General features: G+C 41.7%; 2 protein-coding genes across 3 annotated transcripts; both read left to right on the plus strand.

The window, feature by feature from the left end:
* Positions 1–1,339: 1,339 nt before the first annotated feature.
* Positions 1,340–3,377, plus strand: LOC308323415 (uncharacterized protein; the record flags this gene model as incomplete). Its single annotated transcript, XM_080775146.1, has 3 exons — positions 1,340–1,577; positions 2,333–2,490; positions 2,910–3,377. 3 exons carry the CDS (start codon positions 1,340–1,342, stop codon positions 3,375–3,377), a joined length of 864 nt encoding a protein of 287 aa, XP_080631272.1.
* A 6,063-nt stretch (positions 3,378–9,440) lies between these two features.
* micall2a (mical-like 2a) lies at positions 9,441–21,524 on the plus strand. Of its 2 annotated transcripts, none has more exons than XM_080775494.1 (17): positions 9,441–9,655; positions 10,079–10,127; positions 11,676–11,817; positions 11,973–12,139; positions 12,347–12,477; positions 12,559–13,071; positions 13,310–13,497; positions 14,081–14,141; positions 14,599–14,795; positions 14,892–15,014; positions 15,129–15,193; positions 15,336–15,459; positions 18,269–18,371; positions 18,684–18,757; positions 19,616–19,730; positions 20,062–20,108; positions 20,391–21,524. In XM_080775494.1, the coding sequence occupies exons 1-17, from the start codon at positions 9,513–9,515 to the stop codon at positions 20,468–20,470; spliced, it is 2,322 nt and encodes a 773-aa protein (XP_080631620.1). In that variant the 5' UTR covers positions 9,441–9,512; the 3' UTR covers positions 20,471–21,524. The 2 variants fall into 2 exon arrangements, with proteins under 2 accessions (XP_080631620.1, XP_080631621.1); XM_080775495.1 differs by having other exon boundaries at positions 12,350–12,477.
* Positions 21,525–22,386: the final 862 nt, after the last annotated feature.

Consider the following 22,386-nt stretch of genomic DNA (forward strand, 5'->3'; position numbering starts at 1 on the left):
TGGGCTGATCAAAGGCTGCTTGGCCCAGAACAGTTTAGTGGTGACAACTGACAACACTGACAGCGGCATGTTTTCGTTGCCGTCACTCTGAACTGATATGTTGTCCACAGGATATGTATCTTCAGATTAATTGACACACCTGTGTCTCATCCTCATAGACTGTTGCATAGTATCATATCCCATCATCAGAGATCTTTCAACAAGCAGTCACAGCTGCCTTCCTTTAAGAAAGAAAAACAGAAACGTGTTAATGATCTTTCTGTCTGAGCTCCTAATGTGTTAAGGTATAAACCGCAGAGGACCTGTGGAGAAGCTGTGTTGTTTTGGGTTCTTCATGCATATAGGTGTGTGTGCACTTTGATTTTCTAAATCATTAACGATTGTATTTATTAACTTTATTAACTAATCAGATCTACAGTGGGATAAAATAACAGGCTCTGTGTACTGGCAAGGGGCAGAAAGAAAACATTCAAGCAAGCAAGCAAGCTTTCACATTTGCCTTGCTACGGAGAAGAATGTGTTTATTCTGGAACCAATGGTTCTGTGTTTGTCATCGATGTCTTCATTGAAGTAATTTGTTTTCAATCTTGGCAACTGTTGAACATGAGAAAATAGTGAGTACGTGTCTGACTGTGCATTCGCATATTAGTCCCCCAATTGGATTTCCAAACAATGATCTGACATCCATGTCACCGATTGAAACTTCAGAAGCTCTGAGTGTCTTAACTTGTCCAAGTTCAACAGAGAAAGACTTGGGGTAAATACACCATATCAACACTGTGTAATAAAAGGAGATCATATGGCATTTCAGGTGCCATTTTAGTTGGGAAAACTATAAGCGCAACCACCGTTGAAAATGATCCTATGAATTCACAATCAATCAAAGGTTGGGTGAATAACAGGTCATATACACGTTGTGTGAATGAGCACAGTTAACACTGCTGTCTGTCAGAAGCCACTGGGAGTCATGTGACAGCCAGGGGAAGGAGGGGAGCCGATGGGAGTGGAACATTATCAGTCTAAGGTGAGACCACCTCCACCACTCTAGTCTTATACCTCGTCTTTCCAACTAGCACCTTGTGTCTCACCTGAGCTCCCTAACTCCAGTGCAACTCTTAACTTGTCAGACGAGACGACTAATTGGAAAGATTAGTGTTGTGGCTACAATACAGTGCCTTCATTACGATTTCATAATTAGGCCTACTTTTGTTTGTTTCTACTTTGCACTAGTGATGCTATCTACTATTCAAACAGCATCCCTGTAGAACGCAATCTTGGCCCCCCTTTTTATTTTTTACAGGATTGACACCAAAGACTGGACTCATCTCAGAACGTCGACATGTTTGGTCCCGGGCAACTAGTGTCTACCCTCTTACCTGCTGTGTTCCACTCGCCGATGGCTCACTTCTTCCCTGCATTTCCGACCACCAGACTGGGCTCGCCTGCTCAAATCCTGTTCCCCGGACCACTGATCAGCTATGAGTCCCTGAGGAATTACCTCCAACCAGAGCCATGCAAGGAAGCCCTGCTTCTTGCAACACATGCAGCAGGGATGGGGCAACTCACCGAGATCATAGGTGAGTTCATTGGCTTCAAATCGCCGCTTCACTGTAAAGCACTGTTCCCCAAACACTGGCTCGGGACACATTTGTGGGTCGCGGACACATTTTTATGGGTCCCTTTATTTTTTGTTTCCTACATTTGGCTTTTAATTATTATTATTTCAAAACATTTTCAAAAAACCTTCCCAAAAAAGCTAAAATGTTCATGAATTAAAAACAGTCAGTGATATATATGATATATATGTTTTTCTTTTCTTTTTTTTTCTACAGTAAATTCAAAAAAGGTTTAAGAAGTATAGCCAATCTACAAGCTCACACAAGTTGTAGGTCTGCTATTTTCATTAGTTTGGGTCACGGGCTAAAAAGATTGAGAACCACTGCTGTAAAGTGTTCATTTAACTATGAGTGCACAAATGTCTTATTTGGTTACATTTGCACACTTTCAGATTACAAATAGATAAATAAACACAGATGATCTAGATCTTGCCATAGATGCCATAGATCTTCATTGTGTGTCACACCTCACAATGAACTGAATTTAAATACTTTTGCGGACAACATTCATATAGTCGCCATAGTGACGCCATTTGATTGCGGCAGTATAAATGTTTACAAAAGATTGGCTAACAGCTCGTAACTAACAATCAATTATCAAAGCAGTGTTAAAGTGGGTCTAATGAACGTTATGCTAATTATCCAATCTAGAGCCATTAGTTTCTTGTCACCCGTTGGCAATTGTGTAATTGGCGCTTGTGCTGTGTGCTTTCCAGATGAACAGAGGCCAGTGAAGCAGCGGCGTGCGCGGGCCAACTACAGCAGCTGGCAGCTGGAGGAGCTGGAGAAAGCCTTCGAGACCACCCACTACCCCGACATCTTCATGAGAGAAGCCCTGGCCCTCAGACTGGACCTCATAGAAGCAAGGGTTCAGGTATTCTGTTCGCAACTACTTTATGGCACTATTGTACGGGTGCCATTAAAAAAAACTAATGTAGCACATGCACACTTTGGTATTTCAGGGGATGTTTCACTTTCAAATGAAATAGACATGACAAAAATATATAAAATATATACAAAATAAAGGGGAAAAGTAATGGGAAAAGCATGTCCCCATTAGAATGTTGACCTTTTCTTTAATTTGAAAGTGAAATATCTCTTTAAGCACAAAGCACAAATATCTCTTTTAAAACTATAGTGGAAATAGCAGACCAATAGTGGACTATTGTTTTCTTTTTCTTTTTTTACTTATTTACTTTAACAAACTATATATATGTTTTATTATTATTATAATTATTTATATATATTTTTTTATTATATTTATATATATATATATATATATATTTCATCCAGGTGTGGTTTCAAAACCGCCGCGCTAAGATGCGGAGGCAGCTGAAACTCCAGGGCCAGCTTGTGGGGCCATATGTCAGGAATAAGGACCATGACGAAAAAGTGGAGAAACTGAACAATGGTAAAACAGAGGCGGACTCTGACAGTGAACACTTGGAGAGGAGACAGGAGGCAGGAGGAGTCTACCCGTGGACAAACACTGCAAAAAGTGCTGCCACGGTCACCCAACACGAGCTGGCTGTTGACCTGGGTCCAGGTGACTGCTGGGGGGACAGGTCAGCAGACAGGCCCAGCTCAGAGGAGCTCCGCACCTGTAGCATTGCAAAGCTACGTGCCATGGCCCGGGAGCACCAGGTACGGGCCATGGCCCGGGAGCAACAGGCTGAGATCCAGAACACTGTAGCCGTCTCATCATCAGAAGGGAACAAACCGTTACAAACACAGGAAGCTGATGCCATGCAGAATGATTGATAGCTTTCCTCGTTCCTGTGTACAGAGAAAAAGAACAAAAATGTGAATAATAATAATAACCCTAGTCCAGGCGTGATCATTATAAACATGTATAAATTATCAGTATTCTGTGTTGTTTGGGGGATTGATGTGTTATTAATATTATCATGGTTGGCTGGGCCTTTTTGTCATACAGTACACAAAACAATTGTTTCTTTCTTGGCCTTATATGCCGTATTCTGTTTTTTTCTTTTTTCTTTTTTTCAGTATCTAGTCACAGAGTTCTAAAACTGTACATTTGAACTAATTATTTAGTGGTGAACACACATGCATGTCAAATTCATATAGCCTACCTTGCCTCCTACATTATCTAGTATGACGTCTAGTGTAATGCATAATGAATGGTCCATTCTGGGGCTTTAGGTTAGTGTTCCCACGTATATCTGCTGAGAAATGTTGCCCAATTGACTCTGTTCAGGAAGAATTGAAAATGAAAACACTCATGACAATTTCTCAATGATCTCATTGATGACAAGTCCATTCCCTGAGCTATCCTGTTACCGTCACAGACAGAGGCAGGATGTTTGCATGCACCCACAAGTCCTCAAAGGAAACCATGGAAATAGCTGACAAATGACCTCAGGAACAGTGAGCCTATAAAGATAACATGGCAAATATAGCTTGTTGATTATCTTGCATTTTGGAAAGATATATCCTTTTGCCCATTGCTTTTGACATGGGTTCAGTACAGAGTTGCTCATTTAAAAGCAATTGTTTTGGAATAAACTTTTATACCTTAAAGTGATTTATAAAATATAGAGCTATATTTTTCACATGTTGCACATTCTTCTGCATGAATATATGGTAGGCACATCATTATAACTCGTTTCTTGCTGTAGTATACCTGCCCAGATCTGTCTCACTCTAAAGGCTATATGGGACGAGAAGCCGTACCGTGTCAAAGTCTCTTTGCACTTTATGGTAAACATGCTTTGGGATCATCTTGGGCAGTTTGGCTAAGCTCCTTAGCCCTTTAAACAAACAACTAGGTTTAATTTGAGTGTTATTTCTTACAAATTCAGGATAATGTTGGAGCCTATATGTAGCCTATATGTAATGTATGAAGATGAAAGGTACATACGCTGTCTCGTAGTTGATTCATTGATCCCTACACACTAAAAAGGAGGTGCTTTGTGAACATTTTATTTTATTACTCAGAAACAATATTATAAACTGAACGCGAGTCCATTGAATACTGTAAGTGGTGTCCTATGGTGGGAGTAGTAAGTAAAAAAAAAAGTGTTTTGGTTTCATTTCAAACTCTAAATTTGGTGAGGACAATGATAAAAGAATATATTTTGTCTTAAAAAAGAAAAACCTTACAGTAACTGTTCAAAACCAGTGTAACCAGTGTTATATAATACTATATCTGTTTTACAGTGTATTAATCCACGTATTATTAGCACATCAAGTGTGTAAAAAGAGAACATATTATTTTCATATAAGGCACAAGACTTGTATCATGCAAAATAATGCACGAAATAATGCTCCATTTCTATGACACAAATATTTCTCGAAATCTTTTAGTAAAATCACTGACTTAATTGGAGAAATATTAATTGTTTTATTTGTGCCTCTGGTGTACAGTTCATGTGGTATAAGTTATGTAGTGCAAGTATAATTAAGTACTGTACAATTTTGAGATATATTTCCAATTTCTAGTACTTTTACTTCTACTCTACTACATCTTAGAGGTAAGAATTGTACTTTCACTCTACTACATTTATTTGCAAACTTTAGTAGATTTGGATTATTATTACAAAACATACAGTATTAAACAACTTCAGTCGTTCCGGCTATTTGCAAATAGCCGATGTATACAAGCTCAGCTGTAGATATGCTATTATCAAAGGATTTTTAATACCTGTACATTTGAAATGGGACAATCTGCACAACAACTTTTACTTTTGTTACTTTAAGTATATTTTGAAACCAATACTTTTGTACTTTTATACTCACGTTTGAACAGTGGACTTTCACTTGTAACAAAGTACTTCTGCATTACAGTTTTTATACTTTTACTTAAGTAAACTTTTTCTACCACTACATTCTATTATGTTGGACCCCAAAGTGTGTCTGTTCAAAACGTGTGTAGATGTTGTGTGACAGCACCCCCCACTGGACATGCACATTCTTAAAACAGTGGTTTTCAAACTTTTCATATCAGGCATTTGATTTGAGCCACGGACCACCATTTGATGAGATTTAGCCTTCGCACACCCAAAACTAAGCAACATTTTGCTATCGTTTGATACGATTTTTTACACAATTTCATGCTGTGTTGATGTTTTGGTACCATAGGAGAGATAACAGGCAAAACGTTGATCAATTGTTTTACATTCTCTAATTGTGTAGAATTCTTGCAAATTAAGTAATGACCGGAAGGGTCATTTGGTCCTCAAGGACCACTGGTCAAAGGACCAGTGGTCCTTGAGGGGACCTGGTCTGGTCTGGTCAACCAGACCACTGGTTGAAAACCACTGTCTTAAAACATCAATTCAGACAGGGCAATGTAGGAGGAAAGCTTTTTCCATTAATCATCATTACTGAATCATTGATACATGTGCTTCATGTGTTGCATGCATGCACCCCTGTGAGACTTTTACAATGATGGGATTTTTCTTTATATCTATTTTTGCAAATTTAAATATCCCACGATGTGCCCCATTTCTGTAAATGAGGTCAGCTTGGGTCGCTCTCAAGTTTCAGGGAGACTCAAGTTCAACAGTATAAAACTAATTACATTTCCCAGGTCAGACATTTGAAAATTGCTTAGTAGGTCTGTAGGTCACAATTGAGACTGCCGTTCGAAGCTTGATAAGTGAAACGCTTTTGAAAATCAGTTTTGTTTCCTGTTACGGTTATTATTCTAATGTGGACAACCACATTGTCTATTTTTGTCCTACACAAAGTGTACGATGACATTACCAGTAAGACGCCTTGTGCGTGCACGCATCCGCCTGGGTGACGGGCCGGCATACTGCTGGGCGAGTGCTGCAGCTTTGGCATGGGGTGTCGGTTTTGTCAGATCAACATATGGAATGAATTCTGTACTGGCCATATATGGTGCGTGTCTTGAGTGTACAGGGTTTGATGAGGTCAGTCTCAGATCAACATGTAATGTCAAAACAGTCCATATGGAGATCTAAGGGTGGCAGTGGGGGCAGTGTCTTGAGTGTACAGGGTTTGATGAGGGCCCAGGTAGGGCCGGGCCTTACTTTTCGGGCCTGTTGAGAACTCTAGTTTTCGCCGGCTGCACTATTAATTTTGTGCCGTCTAGAGTTTGAATGGACAGGTATCAGTCAAAAGGGAGACATCAAAGAGGAAGGATGGGTGGAGAAGGATCAACATAGCCCTATGGAATGTTTGAGGTTTGAGGTCAGATGTAGAGTTGCTGGCCGGCTCCATATATGCAGATCTAGGTGATGATCCAGTCTTCTCTCCATGTATAGCTATAGGGTTTGATGAGGTCAGTGTCGTGATCTTCATATATGGAGACGACCATATATGGTGGTGTGACGTGTCATGAGGCGTAACGGACTGACGGACATATATGGTGGTATGACCATAGAGTATTGAAAGGATAGAGACTGATCTGGCGCGAAGCGCCGCCCCCTCCGCTATTCATGTCAGTGGAAGTTGCTCAGTGGCGTTTTGAAGCAGCCCGAAGGACCGTCTATTTCCGCCTTTGTGGGCGCTTTTTGGACCACCAAATTTTGGTGGTCGAATGCGGAAATGCAACCGAGCGCTCAATGTTAAAGCCCAGCTGCACGGGGTTTCCTCGTCATGAATCCACGGGTCCATCTGCAGTCCTTACTCTTGCCACTAGGGCCCAGCGCTTCAACGTTGGAGTGCCTCACTGGCCTCTTGGGTATGACGGATGGATCGATGGGCGTACTGTCAGGTTTTGCAGGTTTTCATAGTAATCTGCGACCGTAAAAAGTCCATAGACTTGGCTGCCACATGAAGTCACGACTCTCACGAGTGAAAGCCAGACGTTGGAGGGGATATCACCCTGCAATAAAATAAAATAAAACTAAAACAATGAACCCAATAAGGTAAGGCTGTGAGTTGACAGTAATCTGTCAGCTAAATCGGTCAGCTGTAATCGGTCAGATGTACAGTAATCGGTCAGCTGTAATCAGTCAGATGTAGGCCTACAGTAATCGGTCAGATGTACAGTAGGCCTAATCGGTCAGCTGTAATCAGTCAGAAGTACAATAATCGGTCAGATGTAATCGGTCAGATGTACAGTAATCAGTCAGCTGTAATCGGTCAGCTGTAATGGGAAAGATGTACAGTAATCGGTCAGATCATGTAATTGGTCAGATGTAATCGTAATCGGTCAGATCATGTAATCGGTCAGATGCAATCGTAATCGGTCAGATGTACAGTAATCGACAGCTGTAATCGGTCAACCGTAATCGTTCAGATGTACAGTAATCGGTCAGATGTAATCGTAATCGGTCAGATCTTCAATATTCACAGCAACAATGTGAATGTTAGTCTGAATACTCTGTACTCCTATACACAAAGACGAGCATTAATACCCTGCCCTAGCCTGGCTAATTCGGTCTGGCTTATTAGCCCGGCCTGCTCTATCAGTCTATCCTACACAAAGACGAGCATTAGGAAGAACTTCTTCCATAGATTGATTCTAACATTGATTCTCCCCAAGCACACTGACCTCATTACACTGGCTGTCAAATGTCATAATACGAAATAATTTCATCTTCTCAATCTTGGTAAAGCAAATAAGTTTCATTATAGTTTTATTCTAGACATCTTTATTTAGGTCCATCTGAATGATGGTTGCATGAGGCTTTTGTCCTGAACATAAATTCTGACACAATAGAGAAAAGAGCACAACAGCATCCTTTGTAAAATTGCGCTCTTTAGCCAAGTCTATATTATTTAATCAAAAGTATCCATTGTAACCCAATGTGAACAAATTGCTCGGTTTGTTGTATATAAATAGATGTCATGGATTTACATCATTTAAATGTCTGATGATTTATCCATAATTTGATGATCAGTGAAAGCCTACTTGAATCAAACCAAAAGGTCACTGATAACGTTTGAGTCGATAAATTATGAGAACCTTTTAAGATTTAAAATGTTATATAGGCCATAATATAAGGGTGCAGGGACACATCCATAGTGTAGCTGTGTAGCCTATATAGGCCTAGTGTCCAGGGGCAATGCATGCATCTCTTGGGTCTTGGACCCCATGGAATTACATCAAATTGGGCCCCATGGCACCCCCAACTCTGCAAAAATAAATCCATTGCAGAACCTAATATTCGACCCATACGAAGCTCAGCCAATACCACATGGATTACCAAAAATAGACAGCACAACTACATTGTTAGTAGGCCAGGCCTACACTTTTTTCATATAAAATATTTTAATATCATGCTGCTTACTTTGAGAGGTTATAATTCTATATCATAGGCTGCTGTGTGTATACACAGTACACACAGATTAATTACCAATTAATAAACCAATGCAGGAGTCTGAATGAATGGGATAGTTTCTTTACTAGTATAATATTCAGTGGTTTGGGGTCGAACGGGGAACTATAGGGCTATCTAATCAGACACAGACAGACTTGGGAAAACGCCCAGGGTGCTAAAATTAGGCTACTCCAATCAACATTGCGCGGCCCGTGCACGGTGGTGAAAGGTGAAGTGTCTCTCTGTGTGTTAATTAGTCTAATGAACCTTCCCCGGTGGTGCTTCATTATTATTCACACCGGTGGTGGTGTGCATCAATGGCCGTTGTGTTCTACTCACTCAGGTAAAAGAGGAGAGGAAACCGGACGCAGCTGCTGCATTTCAGTTCAGTTCGTGGCCAAACAACACACAGAGGAGAGCACCACCGGATTCGGGGTTTTTATTTCTATTCTTCTCTACTTCTGGCGGCGCGTCTCTTCCTTTCCTCCTGCAGCGGTGTGTGTGTCTGTGTGATAGCCAGCGGTGCCCCTACCACCCTTGTCCTGCTTTTACCGTGTCAGACAGCGTGTCCGTGGGCTGTGTTTGTAATAAACTGTCTGGGAGCTTAATAAACCTTAACGGCGAGACAGCATTGACAAGGATGGCAGCCATCAAGGCGCTGGAGCTGTGGTGCAAGGCGCAGTGTGACGGATATGAAGATGTGGCGATCACCAACATGACGACTTCATTCAAGAATGGATTAGCGTTCTGTGCCATTATCCACAAATACAGACCGGACCTCATGTAAGCAGACCGTCTGCCCGTTATTCCCCTCGATCCTCCTCCACCACCACCCCTCCTTGCAAGTAGGAATTCGTGTCAAGAGATTCACCCGCTTAATGACGGGCAACGTGGACGAAAATAAATGTGGGCCAGTCGGCCAGACTGTAACTTGTAGCCTACCACCTGCAGCCAATTAATTATTTATTATCATTTTGCTCTGGATCGTAATTATAGCCTATTGTAAAATTGCTGCCAGTGGTAGACTATTATGGAAATAATGGAGAGAGAGAGAGAGAGAGACACACACACACACACACACACACACACACACACACACACACACACACACAGAGAGAGAGGGGGAGAGAGCGAGTGTAACAATTTAATTATCAAATTAATGTTTTAATTTAACTTGCCATCAATTGGATGTCTTTCTTTTCCCAGAGACTTTAAAGCTCTCAGTAAAGAGGATACGTTTGAGAACAACGACTTGGTAAGATGTCACCCAATTTGTTGTTTATTTTGTCTGGAGAACTTGGAAATATTATGAATTAGTCAAATCTGAAAGATCAGACAAACATCAGTTCTGTACAGTGCAAAGAAAACAAGCTGTTTATTAAGAATTATTTAAATGTAATGCAAGGTGAAATATTTTGATTAAGAAGGTTGGTGATTGTGGACTAAACACAGTTGACATTAATGTGACAATCGGCATAATCCCAGGCAGAATGTAAAATTTCAAACTAATTTCAAACTTTAACTATTCAGTGACAGTCTTCTTGTTACCTTTGGCCATTTGACCTACTTTACTTTTACCCCTCCAGTCCAGGGTGACATAAACTCCCCTGGCTTCCTATACATTTGAGGATTACAGAGCCCAGTAAAAATCCTCTGTCTTCCTTTATCCATTTGTAGCTCAAGAGAGGGAGTACAAATGGAACCAAATTGACCCCAAGGTTTCATTTGTTCTCTTCTCAGAGAACTCCGAGCGTACATACAGAGCTGATCTACCTGTCCACGTCCCCCATGACAGTGTGAGGCACTGTATGTGAGCAGAGAACCTGAGCTTGCTCAGCAGAGGATCTGCAGGGTATTCATTTTGAATGAGGCTTACTGTCACATAGGCCACTTGATCCTCACGATACTTGGTCCATTTTAAGACGGGGTGTCATGATGACACACTCCTGGAGGGTTATCCAAGAAGAGTTAATTTCACGAAACGGTTTTGTCTAAAGCAGAACACGATGTGTCGTAGTGTGTTTAATTGGGCTTGTCTAACTTTTGGCTATAGCTGAGGTCTTGTAGGTCTCGTATTGAAATGTAGGCTGAGAATAGTTTTTGGTTATTTATTTTCGTGGCAGCTTGCAATGTTAATCTTTTCTCACAGGTGGCCACTGGCAAGTTATCCCCCCCCCCCTCCCCTTTTTGGAAAATGTACAACAAACCGCCTCACAAAGCCAGTCATTGTGTCTATTCTTTATTTTATTGTGTTACCAACAAACTGTACATTGGCAGACGTGATATTCAGCACTGCTGTTAGATTTTAATGAGCATGTCCCATGTGTGATCCTAAACAATGACCTGATATCCTGCTCCCTCCATCCTCCTGTTCGTTTACTTTACTTTTCTTTTTTTGTCCACGAGACTGCACAGGAAACGTGCTATTCATTATACAGCCCTTGTCCAGAGGCCCCACGTGTCGGGTCACAACATGCATTCAGTACTACTTCTCTATTTATAGAAAACCTTTGTCTTTCTTGACAGTTTTCAAATGATTTGTGGGAGCAACCTTTTAGTGGCTGACTTGGTGTAGTAAAACAAGTGCTTATTTAGTCTTAAGTCTACCATACAATTATCAATTTAGGCATTTAGCAGACACTATCCAGAACAAGTGTGAACTCGCGATGTCATGAACCATAGTAAACGAAATGTTGACGAGCTAATGAGATTCTATGGACACAGAGTTCAAGAACGCCATGTAGCGCTTCAAAGTAACATACCTGTACTCTGTATGCGTTTACTTTATTTTTTTAACCACCAGGCATTCCGCATTGCTGAAGAGAAGCTGGGGATTCCTGCCTTGCTGGATGCAGAAGACATGGTGGCCTTGAGGGTCCCAGACAGGCTGAGCATTCTCACCTATGTGTCGCAGTACTACAATTACTTCAAAGGACGCTCTCCCTGTAGGAACACTCGCATTGTCCCTTTTCTCCGTTATTTGCAAGATTTTCGAAGATTTCCTTTTTTTTTGTGTGTCTGCTTCTGCCTCATCAACACGATGTTGTTGAATTGACACCTTGGCATGTTTTCTGTGATAATTGTAATAATAATTTTTCAGTGGGAGGTGTAAAGAGGCCAGCAGAGGGCTCCAAGGAGGAGCCATCAGAAAAGAAGAATCTCCCTGTGGTTGCCAAAACCTTTGTGTCTAAAACAGCCAATTGTTCACCTTCCAAGTTGATTGCTGACACCTCATCCAAAACTAATCGAGCTGCTGCTGCTGATAAGGTCAGTATTATATTGGATGACACAACAATCACATGGTCTTCAGTTAAGGTTAAGGCTATGTTTACAAAACCTCACTGTCAATGTTATTTCATGTGATATATTAAACAAAAATGCTCAGGCTTGTAATTGTTATTATGTAAAGTACATAGAAAGAATGTATAGTACCTTCTAACATGGTCATGTGTGTTGGAATTTCTTCTTCCACAGAAGACTGTCCTGGCTGAGAGCTCTAATAAAACGGGGACACTCAACAGCAAATGTGCTGCATGCAAGAGCCATGTTCATCTGGTGCAGAGGCATTTTTTGGAAGGGAGGCTCTATCACAGGAGCTGCTTCAAGTAAGAATTCAATATATCCTGTCCGTTTGAATTTAAAGTTGTACACTGTGCTAACCATTGCATTTTTAAAACGTATCCCAGATGCAGTGAATGCTCCAGTCTGCTTCACCCTGGAGCTTACAAAGCCGGGAAGGCACCAGATACTTTCATGTGTAATACTCCTTGCAAACCGCCGTCGTCTGGGGCCGTGATCGAAAACGGACCCACCGGTGGTGCTGTCCTCCGACGAAACGGTGATGGCCAAACCCGTCCCTCCCCACCGCGTCCCTCCTCGGTGCTCTCCATCCCTCAGAAGAATGTCCTGAAGTCTGTTGCTCCTGCCCCGGCCCCTCTCTCCTGGACAGCCGCTGCCCAGAAGACGCAGACGGCTCGACAGAGGTTCTTCCAGGCTGCTGAGCTGGTCTCGGACGTCCCAGACAGAAATGGGTTGCCTTCGTGGCCCAGTGGGCCCACGGATGGTTCTGGGAGGCTGACGGCCCCCTCGAGTCGTGAGCAAAGCTGCATAGCGGGGGCAACAATTGGCAAGAATCTAGCAGAGGAAAACTGCAACAATAACAACACACGCAACTTTGTCATCAGAACGGCAGAAAGAAGGTGAGAGAATGGAGCACCATTTTGTATGCTCATAATTTGTTCCCTTTGTTTGGTATTCTTCCCACGTTCTAAAACCCTGAGTGTACCCTGAGTGTTAATTCAACTCTTAAAGTGTGCAAATGTAACCAAATGGATTTGTACACAGTTGATGTCAAATTGTCACCACCCCTCCCTCTTTTTACTTGCTGTGATTTCCTATGATTTTTAATCTGAAGGCGACGCTCTCCTCTGTACCCAGGTTTGTAGAGGAGCCAAGACTGTCTGACAAGGTCAGTATGAGACAGGATAAGTGTCAGCCAGGCCCAGTGGGGAAACGGTCAGGACAACCCTCCATCAGCCATAAAAACAAGGAATCCCCATGCCTGGATGATGCCATCAACAACAACACCCCCACAAAGCCAACACCTGGATCCTGGAACAGCAAAGGTACGCAGGCGCAGCAGTGGTGGGCAGTAATGAAGTACTTCTTTACTACATTTAGTACCGTTACTGTAGGCTACTTAAAGAGCGTTTGTGAGTAACTGTACTTGGAGTGGAGTATTTGTATTTTTTGCAATTTGCATCGATACTTTCACTACACTACATTTAGTTTCGACGCAAGTTCTGAGGTTGAGTACTTTGAGATCCGCTTACCAGTGGTGGACAATTTGAATCCAATCACTAAGCAGGTCATATTGGCACTGTTTAAATGCATTTGTACCATCACTACCATGCTATGAATGTCTGTCCTGTAAAATGAATGTAGTGTGTCAAATTCACGTGTTCATATGCTATGCAGTCAGTCTTTGACCTGTTCAGAGTGCTCCCTCTAATACCTAAAAGACAACATGACAGAAACTAATTCACCCATTTCCCCACCGGTTTTTGACTCTGTAAATGCATTCACTGGAGCGTGTGAAACAAAATGAGTTTGTAATGAGTTGGCATTACATCCATCCATTTAATTTCGGTAGCCTGAGTTCCTCCTCTTCCGGGGGTCTGTCTGAATAAATGTTGTCTTTTGCTGTAGATCTGGGCCCTAATCACTGGAAATCGATGCTCAAGCCAGTTAAAACGGAACCAGGACGGAGGTGAGTCTTAATAATCATGAATCCCCTGTAGCTCACTGGATAAGGGAAAACGGGCTAAGTCACTCGGGTGGATAAAATAACTCGACATTTGACCTTGCGACCTGACCATTGAGCTCATTCACTCTCCAGAATGCCGGTTCGTCCTGCTTCGCCCATCTCTGTTCTTGTTGGCTGGCTCAGAAAGAAGCCCCCCTCTCTGTCCCCCACCTTACCATATTCCAAGAAGTGCCATGCCTGACTCTATCCCTGCTCTGTCCCTGCATACTAATTCCTCTATTGTTTTCACCTTTCACCGTTTCAAAATATGAGGTGAGGCCTCTTCATTTACTTGACTGTATTGTGTGTATTTCAGTATGTTTCACCAATATGTGTGATCTAAACGCACTCGAAACGTCACATTAGGGATTCTGTACATTGTGTCACATATTTAAAGTCTCATTGGTCTCATTCTCGGTAGAAGTCCAGAAACTGATGGACTGGCCACCGCTGAACCACATGAACCCGATGTCCTCTCCAAGCCTCCCTCGAGCATCTCCGTCAGTACTACGTCAACTCCAACAGCTATTGTATCTCCACCAGCTTCTGCTGTGGTTGCTCCTGCATACCGCCAGGATCTGTCTCCTCAAGAACCCCATCCGGTATCTGAAAACATGGGTAAGTTCTCCCTGCGCATATTGTCCACCCCAGTGTAATAACATATGCACATATATGTACGCACAGTATTTGTTGACCTTCCTGTCATAATTTCAGGCTTGGAGCATGCAAACTACTACTCGTCTATCAAATTCCCATCCAGCTGGTCCACTATGCAATCTATTGGTTCTTCCGTGACTGTTCCAGCAAATGACAGAGACACAGATACTTGTGCCCCAGGTTTGGCCTCTTTCTATTTCAACAGAAATTACTGAAGTGATGTAACTTGTGCCCATGATTTTGTGAAGAGCTGCCATAAAAGGTGAATCTAATCCCATTTTATCTACCTCTTAGCTTCTAAAAAGGGAAAGTATTTGTCACCCACCAACGCCCCCAGTCCTGAAATGAGGTCACCCTCTGTAAGCTCTCTCCCTTAAGTCTCTTAAAAGATTAATTAACAGCATTGCAAAATATGATTTCATTACATTCCCAGCGATATGTTGTCTGTGTTAAATTTTCAATCATGCATCGTGACACTTGGCGTTCTTGTGCTTCTGACAGGCCAAATCGCATCACATACCAATGGAGCAGATCGAGGGGGAGCTGGATGAGATTGCAATAAACCTGAGCAACTTGGAGAGGGAGGGAGTTGGGCTGGAAGAGAAGCTACGCAGCTTTGAACAAGGTACTTTTCCACTTAAGGTTCAACCTTACCACTCCAGACGATCCGGGCACTCAAAGTTAAAAATGAGAGGGAAGCCTTTATTAAATTAAAAAGGCAACAGCCAACATGTTTCGAGTCTTTCGACCGTTAGCTGGTCTTCATCAGGGCGAGAATGAAGAACATCACTCATTAAAGCAAGCAATGAGTGCGTTTGGTGATGTTCTTCACTCTCGCCCTGATGAAGACCAGTTAACAGTCGATTCACGTTGGCTGTTGCCTTCTTAATTTAACACATTTAGGCCTGACGTCTAAATAAAAAAAACTTTCTCTCTGAAAGAATATATACCTATTCAAAGATTTGTGCCGCATTTTTACGAATTTTCTAAAATAGCTAAAGTATGACAGTGCTTGAAACACCAAAAGGGGTTCCCGCCCCAAAATGGGTTAATAAAGGCTTCCCTCTCTTTAACCGAGTGCCCGGTTTGTCTCTTCTTTCCATGCCTTGATCCTGTTTGATCCGTGTGAGCACCTTTTTATATCTCTGGTGAGCACCTGGTTATTCCCACTTGTTCCGTGTCATCACTTCCCCAACTCGGCACTTCCTCCCGTCACTTCCTCACTGTTCCTGCTTTAGAAAAATGGAAAGTCATAACAAAAACATCCCCTCTCCCACCCTTTCTGAATTCGAGGCAGTACAGGATCTTGATGGATAATTCTCCGTATCCGTGCCTGTTGACGCACCACGAATGACCTCCACAAATGTACTGTACTTTACAAACATCCCTATGCTTCTACTCCAGTGTGACTATAGTTCCAATTTAGAGTTGCGTTCTCGTGCATAGACGGTTGACCATAGGGAATGCACATACTGTAGTATGTCAACTACAGGCCGCTAGTGGAGAGAGCTGTGACAATCCATTTCAAGTGCATCTCTCAGAAAATGAGTTGTGACAAAAACCAACCACGGGGACTAGAACACTGATTGCTTTGAACCTTTGCCTTGCTAGCAGAATATTGTGTTGTGTATTATGACAAAAGTTAGACTTAACGTGAGACTCCTTTTGCCTGACTCATGGTGCCTGACTCGTGGCAAGTAGAGTATACTGTATCTCGCAAACATGTGACCACTAATTTGTATGGAGGAATACAATTGGTGTTAACTCAAGATGTAAATGCAGCCAAAGCATCATCAAGGACGTTTTTGCCACTTAATAAACGTTTGAACAATGTTGTGCCATAACAGAAATGAAAGCACAAATCTGGACAAAGGCTTCACAGGGAATATAATAAGGTCACTTCACAAGGAATATAGATCATTGAAGCTTCCACTGGTTGCTTTGGTAGTTGTTAATGCTATAAAATGTAAATGTGTTCAGAAGAATCAGAAGAATTGTCTGCTCAGAATCTGCCCATAGTGTTGGATGGACTAAATGTGTGCAAATCTGTTGGTTTGTAGCTTGGTGTATCCCAGATTTAATGGTATCAGTGACTGAGCAGAAAAATAGTGTTTGACATGGAGTAAAAAAAGATGCTCAATATTTAGACATCGTCCCTGCAGTTCAATCTGTTGCAACCACTCTGGAACTACTATGCCAGGACTGAGAGGTACAATTATGGCATGTGGAGGGACTAGGCTCTGGGTTGCCTCCTGTCCGGGCCCCTCCTACGTCTCACCAGGTCCACTCCTGCTCTCACCAGGAGTACAGCAGACATTGGGGAGGTACTGGGGGGGGTCAATAATACTGCTATAGAGCGTCGCAGTCCCGCCCCCTCGAGAGACCCGGAAAAGAAATCCCTGTTCATTTATTTAATTGTATTTATTTAAAGACGTTTACGCCGCTGACAAAGCCAACTCTTGTCGTGACAAATCATGACAACAAACACAATGTTTTGGGCCAAACAAAGAATTCGAAAGTAGAAAAAAACGGCAGGTTACAACAAATTTCTTTTTTTCTTCTTTGTAAGTATTTGTTTGGTCCAAAATATTGTGTGTGTTGTCATGATTTGTCACGACAAGAGTTGGCTTCGTACGACGCTTAAAAGGTCTTTCAATAAATACGTTTTGAAATATCTATGGGCCTGGCGTCGTCATGAAAGGGGGCGGGACTGCGACGCTCTATTGTTCACACACAACAGAAACCAAGGATTATATATTTCAAGGGCGAGAGATCCTAATCATTCTCAGAAAAACAGCATCTGAATGTTTGATGGGGCATTTTTTTACACGCGAGTGCAGTTAGAACTTTTCCATTGCATCTTATGAGAGGCAGGGTTCTTGTGCTGCCGCTATGTGCACGCATGCTGGTGCTTATCAGTGTGACGTTGTCCGTTAAGGCGTCTATAGGCCTACCAAAGTGTGCCTGGGATGTGTCTGTGTAGCTGCATGACTGAGAGGAGTGCGAGTGGAGATTGATTCCAATCAAGATACAGGTTTGGAGGATTTAGCACATGTTGGGAATTTAGTAATTTACCTAATCAGGCCTAGGCTGGGGTTGCTATGGTGATCAATTGGCTCAACACGTGTCCAGGGACCACCAGTGGTCCTTAAAGGGGGTTCGAGGTGGTCCTCATCCAAAAGATGGAGTTGGTAACAAAATGGATCATTATTAACTCAAGAGTTAAGATTATTCATCATCTACATCAGGGGTTCCCAGACTTTTTTGGCTTAGGTACCCCTTGGGGGGGGGGAAGATAAAGTCACCATTACACCACTGGTAGCCACTCTTCATTTTGGGTATTCAAGGTGTGTGTGTGTGTGTGTGTGTGTGTGTGTATATATACAGTATATATCTATCTAATGGCTTTTAAAACTGGGAATTACCTTTTTCAGAGGAGAAGGGAGACCTTTTGATGGACCCACTAATGGTTGACTGGTTCAACCTTATCAGAAAGAAACAGATGTACGTCAGGAGGGAATCTGAGCTCGTGTACATGTGAGTATCATGATCAGTCCTGGTTTTTGATTTCCGAAATAATTTCACGCAATAAATATCTGATTTCAATTCCTAATGTACTCACAAATGTAGAAACAATTTAGCTTGCATCGGTGCTCTGTTCAAGGGGAAACCAATATTCCATTTGGAGTTCTACGGTAATCGTCGTTTGAAAACGTCATGCCGCACAGAAACGCCCCCCCCCCCATCCCCCTGTCGTCGTCTTTGGCAGTGAGGGCCTTTGGACGTTAATTTTGACTATTGTGTATTAATGGTGATGGGTAATTATCTGAATTCTGTACATATGTTAAGAGTGAAGACTCAAGACCTTGAGGAACAACAGCCAAGTGTGGAGGGGGAACTTCGGAGGCTGTTGGAGAAGCCAGGTGTGAGAGCTCTTGTGCACCAAATGTCTGTTGTTCACCAACAACACACAACACCAACATCTGTCTATCTATTCCTCTAAAGCGGAAACTGTGTTGCGTGCCAAAAATTGCCGAGCTACAAGCACACAGTGTGGTGCATCAGCAATGCATCTTGAGCTTGTAGATCCGCCATTTCTGACGCATGACACAATCTGTGCGTTGGTAGCATGAATCTGGTACCGATCTCTGCGTTTATCTGCACACTGGCATCTACATTTCCGGTCTTCCAACCAACACTGATCTCTGCACTTTCCTCTGTGTTAACCGTTTCCGTCCGTAGGATGTGGCCACCCGTCCTAGGGAATCCAATCGAGGGATGCATTGGACGTGTGTATACGTCCGAGTGCATCCTCAATGATATCAGGCGAGGGGAGAATATTCTGTTTTGTTTTTTTTGTCGGACACTCTGTCACCGTCTTTCGCGCTCTACGGCCATATTAGCTTCCCGTTGACTTAGCTGTTAGCGCGGCAGAAAGAATCCCTCGTCTCCTAATCCAGGGCGCTCTCCGTGGTTTTGATCTGATAGATATACTAGCGCTTCATTTCTGCTCCTCATCCGCCTCTCGTTCAAAATATGAAAGCTTTTTGGCTCATATCGTATAAATTAAAACGATAGCAATGTAAGCTAGCAATGTAAAGCAAACTATTTCTCAGTTTTTTTCCCCCGGATTGTTTCCGGCGGGTGGGTTTCAGAGTAAAAGCGGCCATGTCTTTCCGGCACCCCAGAGCTCCTATTTTGAAGGAATCCCGACGCTGATTGTGTTAAATGTAGATGTCTGTATTTACATCCAACACTGACTTGTACATTTACCTTTCCAGATGGTTTGAAGTCCACTGAAGAGCAGCTACGGCAGCAGAATCTGATGGAGAGGCTGATGCAGATAGTGAACGGTAGAAATGCCATCGTGGAGGGCTTGGATGAGGACAGGCTTAGGTAACGAGGGGGGAGCTTTTCTGGTTAATTTTACATGACTCATAAAAATAATAATAACCATGGCAGTGTAAACCCTGGCACTGTAGTCACAAATATTTTGGTATTTTGGAATCTGCTCTTAATCACCTGAGTCCCATTTCATACTTGGTCGTACAACTGTCATACAATAATGGTGACGACAATTACCGATCTACAAGCTCACAACGCATAGCTCACATCTATGCATTGTGACCTTGTAGATCTATTTTCACACCTGCGCACATCTTTTTTGTTGTTGAAATGAGTGTTGAATGAGTCATGTTTTTGAAATGTTATATTTATGAATTTTCAGGGAAGTGGAAGAGGATCAGCGGTTGAATGAGATGATGCAGAATCTTCGTGAGTATTGCTGAATTATGCTTGACTTTCGATGTAACCTTTCCAGTAGATGAACACACAAATGAGCTGTGTATTGGCTGTGAGGGTCCATTTAACCTTTTTTGGTGTGTGTGTGAATTGAACCCCTGAGGATCAGCATTTATACACTCCAAGTAATGTTTAACACATGATTGGATCAGAAAACTGTCAGTCTTAAGTAGTGTGTGTAAAAGTCTTGGCATCTTGGCGTTGACCAACACTAATGCACTGTTCCTTTTTCATAATGTTCATTATGGCGAACAGGGGTAAAGAAATCCAAAACTAAGAGGACATCCTCAATCTCCAAACTGTTCAGGCGGAAGAGTAAAAGAGTCTTGGAATGATCCACCTTTCAATGGAGCCTTTGTTTCCTCCTAAAAGGATAGTGAAAATATGAGCACAATGTGATTTTGAGTGCATTATGTTAGCGTTTTTATAACTTTTGAATGAGAGCAGTTGGCTACATGGAAACAGATTATTTTTTTAAATCTGGAAGGATGGAGTACTATTTATTTTTTCACAAGCTTATGTTCACAATATTGCTGACCTGCTGATTGCACGTGATTTGGTTCACTTTAATATTCACTTTACATTCTCAGTGGCGATATTTGGGAAGTCTCTTCACATTCTTGGTGATGTTTGGGAAGTGGAAATATATTATGTATGGAAATTAATGATTAAGCAATTGCTTTATTTTCTGGTGCTTTTGATTTATTCACTTGGTTTAGTTTTAACTTTAAAATTGTGTTTGAAAGAATGTAATAATGGAAGAAAGTTCTTCAGTTTTCACTTAAAAAATGGTGTTTGAAATAATGTAATGGAAGAAAGTAACTGCTGCATCAACCAGTGATGGAATATGGGCACAATATTTATAATGACATTTAATTTAATTATGATTCTGACGTATCCAAATAATGGTCTGGCTGTACATTTACGTGTTGGGACCAAAACGAAGCATGTTGGTCCAAAATCTAAACTGTACTTGGCCACTGCTGAATTGAAATGTAAAAGAAACGCTGGTTCTGTTCAACACGTTCGTTTAAAAAAATGGATGTTAGGGGGAAAGGGAAAGCTATCTGTAATGGTTCTACTGTTTTGATTTTAAATGAATGTTTTAATTATTTATTTGATGTTGCTGTGAGGAAAAGACTGAGTGGTTTTTAATATGTAGAGGCACACAGGTTGAGTTCCCTTGTTTCGACTGTGGTCCTCCTTCTCTCACACTGTACTGTAGGTGGCAGCCTAGGTATGCATTAATGCAAGGCTGGGACTCCGAAATCCAATTTGCCACAGTACAGACAGTTAATTTCTTTGCTAATTTTATAAATGCTGCAAAAATGTTCAGCTTTGCTGATGCAATAATGTTATGTGAAAAGAGGATTAGGCAGAGCAGTAGCTTATGGCCTGGGAAAGCTTATAAACTATAGGTTTTATTGAGCTCTTTATCTCCGAACCCAGTTTAATTAAACATTACTCTTTACTAATATCTGCTAAAGAATTGCTCCATACCTGAGCAGGCTGAGCTATTATAATGTTCAAATTTCAAACATTGTTGATGTGCATAGTCACTCATCTGTGAAAATGCCTGTTCCCACCATTTGTAAGCGATGTGTATTACTGTAATAGCTTGTGGCATTTTTTAGAAGTGGTAATATGTTTTACTTTGTATACCCTATTATTTATTTATACATTTTTAAATGAACTTTAATGTCGAATAAATCCTCTTAAGATTACTGCATATGAGAGGTTGATTTATTTTCTTAACAATTTCCATTTGGCACATTAACTTGAATTTTAAACATTGCTGGACTGGATGTCTTGTCATTGCACAACTGATCACCAGTTATTCTTCCAAGTTATCCTTCCACCAATAACTGTTGCTGCAACCAGCAATACATTATTGTCGGACAGAAGACTTGCATCTGAATTTTTCTCATTGCCTACAAATGAATTGCCATATAATACCATCGTAGGAGTGCCGAACAAAAATGGCTGATCTACAAGCTCTCAATTGTGGATTGGCTGCTGTGCACTTTATGATTTAGACAAATGTGCCTAGATTAATGACCTGTCCAAAATGTGGACACCAGGTTGAAAGTCTGTGGGTTATAATGATATTGAACCAATGAAAAGTATTAAGAGTCTGTGGCTAAATGACTAACACACAGGTTCTATTTTCCATATTCTGAAAGTAGTGGTTTTAGACTTAAAGTTTATTGGCCTGATGGCGACAAATGTCAGTTTCTACTTTGAGGAAAGC

Source organism: Protomyctophum bolini (assembly GCF_963924005.1).
Source record: "Protomyctophum bolini genome assembly, chromosome: 11".
NCBI classification, from domain to species: domain Eukaryota; kingdom Metazoa; phylum Chordata; class Actinopteri; order Myctophiformes; family Myctophidae; genus Protomyctophum; species Protomyctophum bolini.

What these genes read in the sequence shown, in the direction of transcription:
- micall2a (XM_080775494.1), top strand. Translation starts at nt 9,513, where the DNA reads ATGGCAGCCATCAAGGCGCTGGAGCTGTGGTGCAAGGCGCAGTGTGAC. An exon ending in GAGCTGCTGCTGCTGATAAG is followed by an intron (nt 12,140 to 12,346) that starts GTCAGTATTATA and finishes CTTCTTCCACAG; the next exon opens with AAGACTGTCCTGGCTGAGAG. An exon ending in ATCAGAACGGCAGAAAGAAG is followed by an intron (nt 13,072 to 13,309) that starts GTGAGAGAATGG and finishes CTCTGTACCCAG; the next exon opens with GTTTGTAGAGGAGCCAAGAC.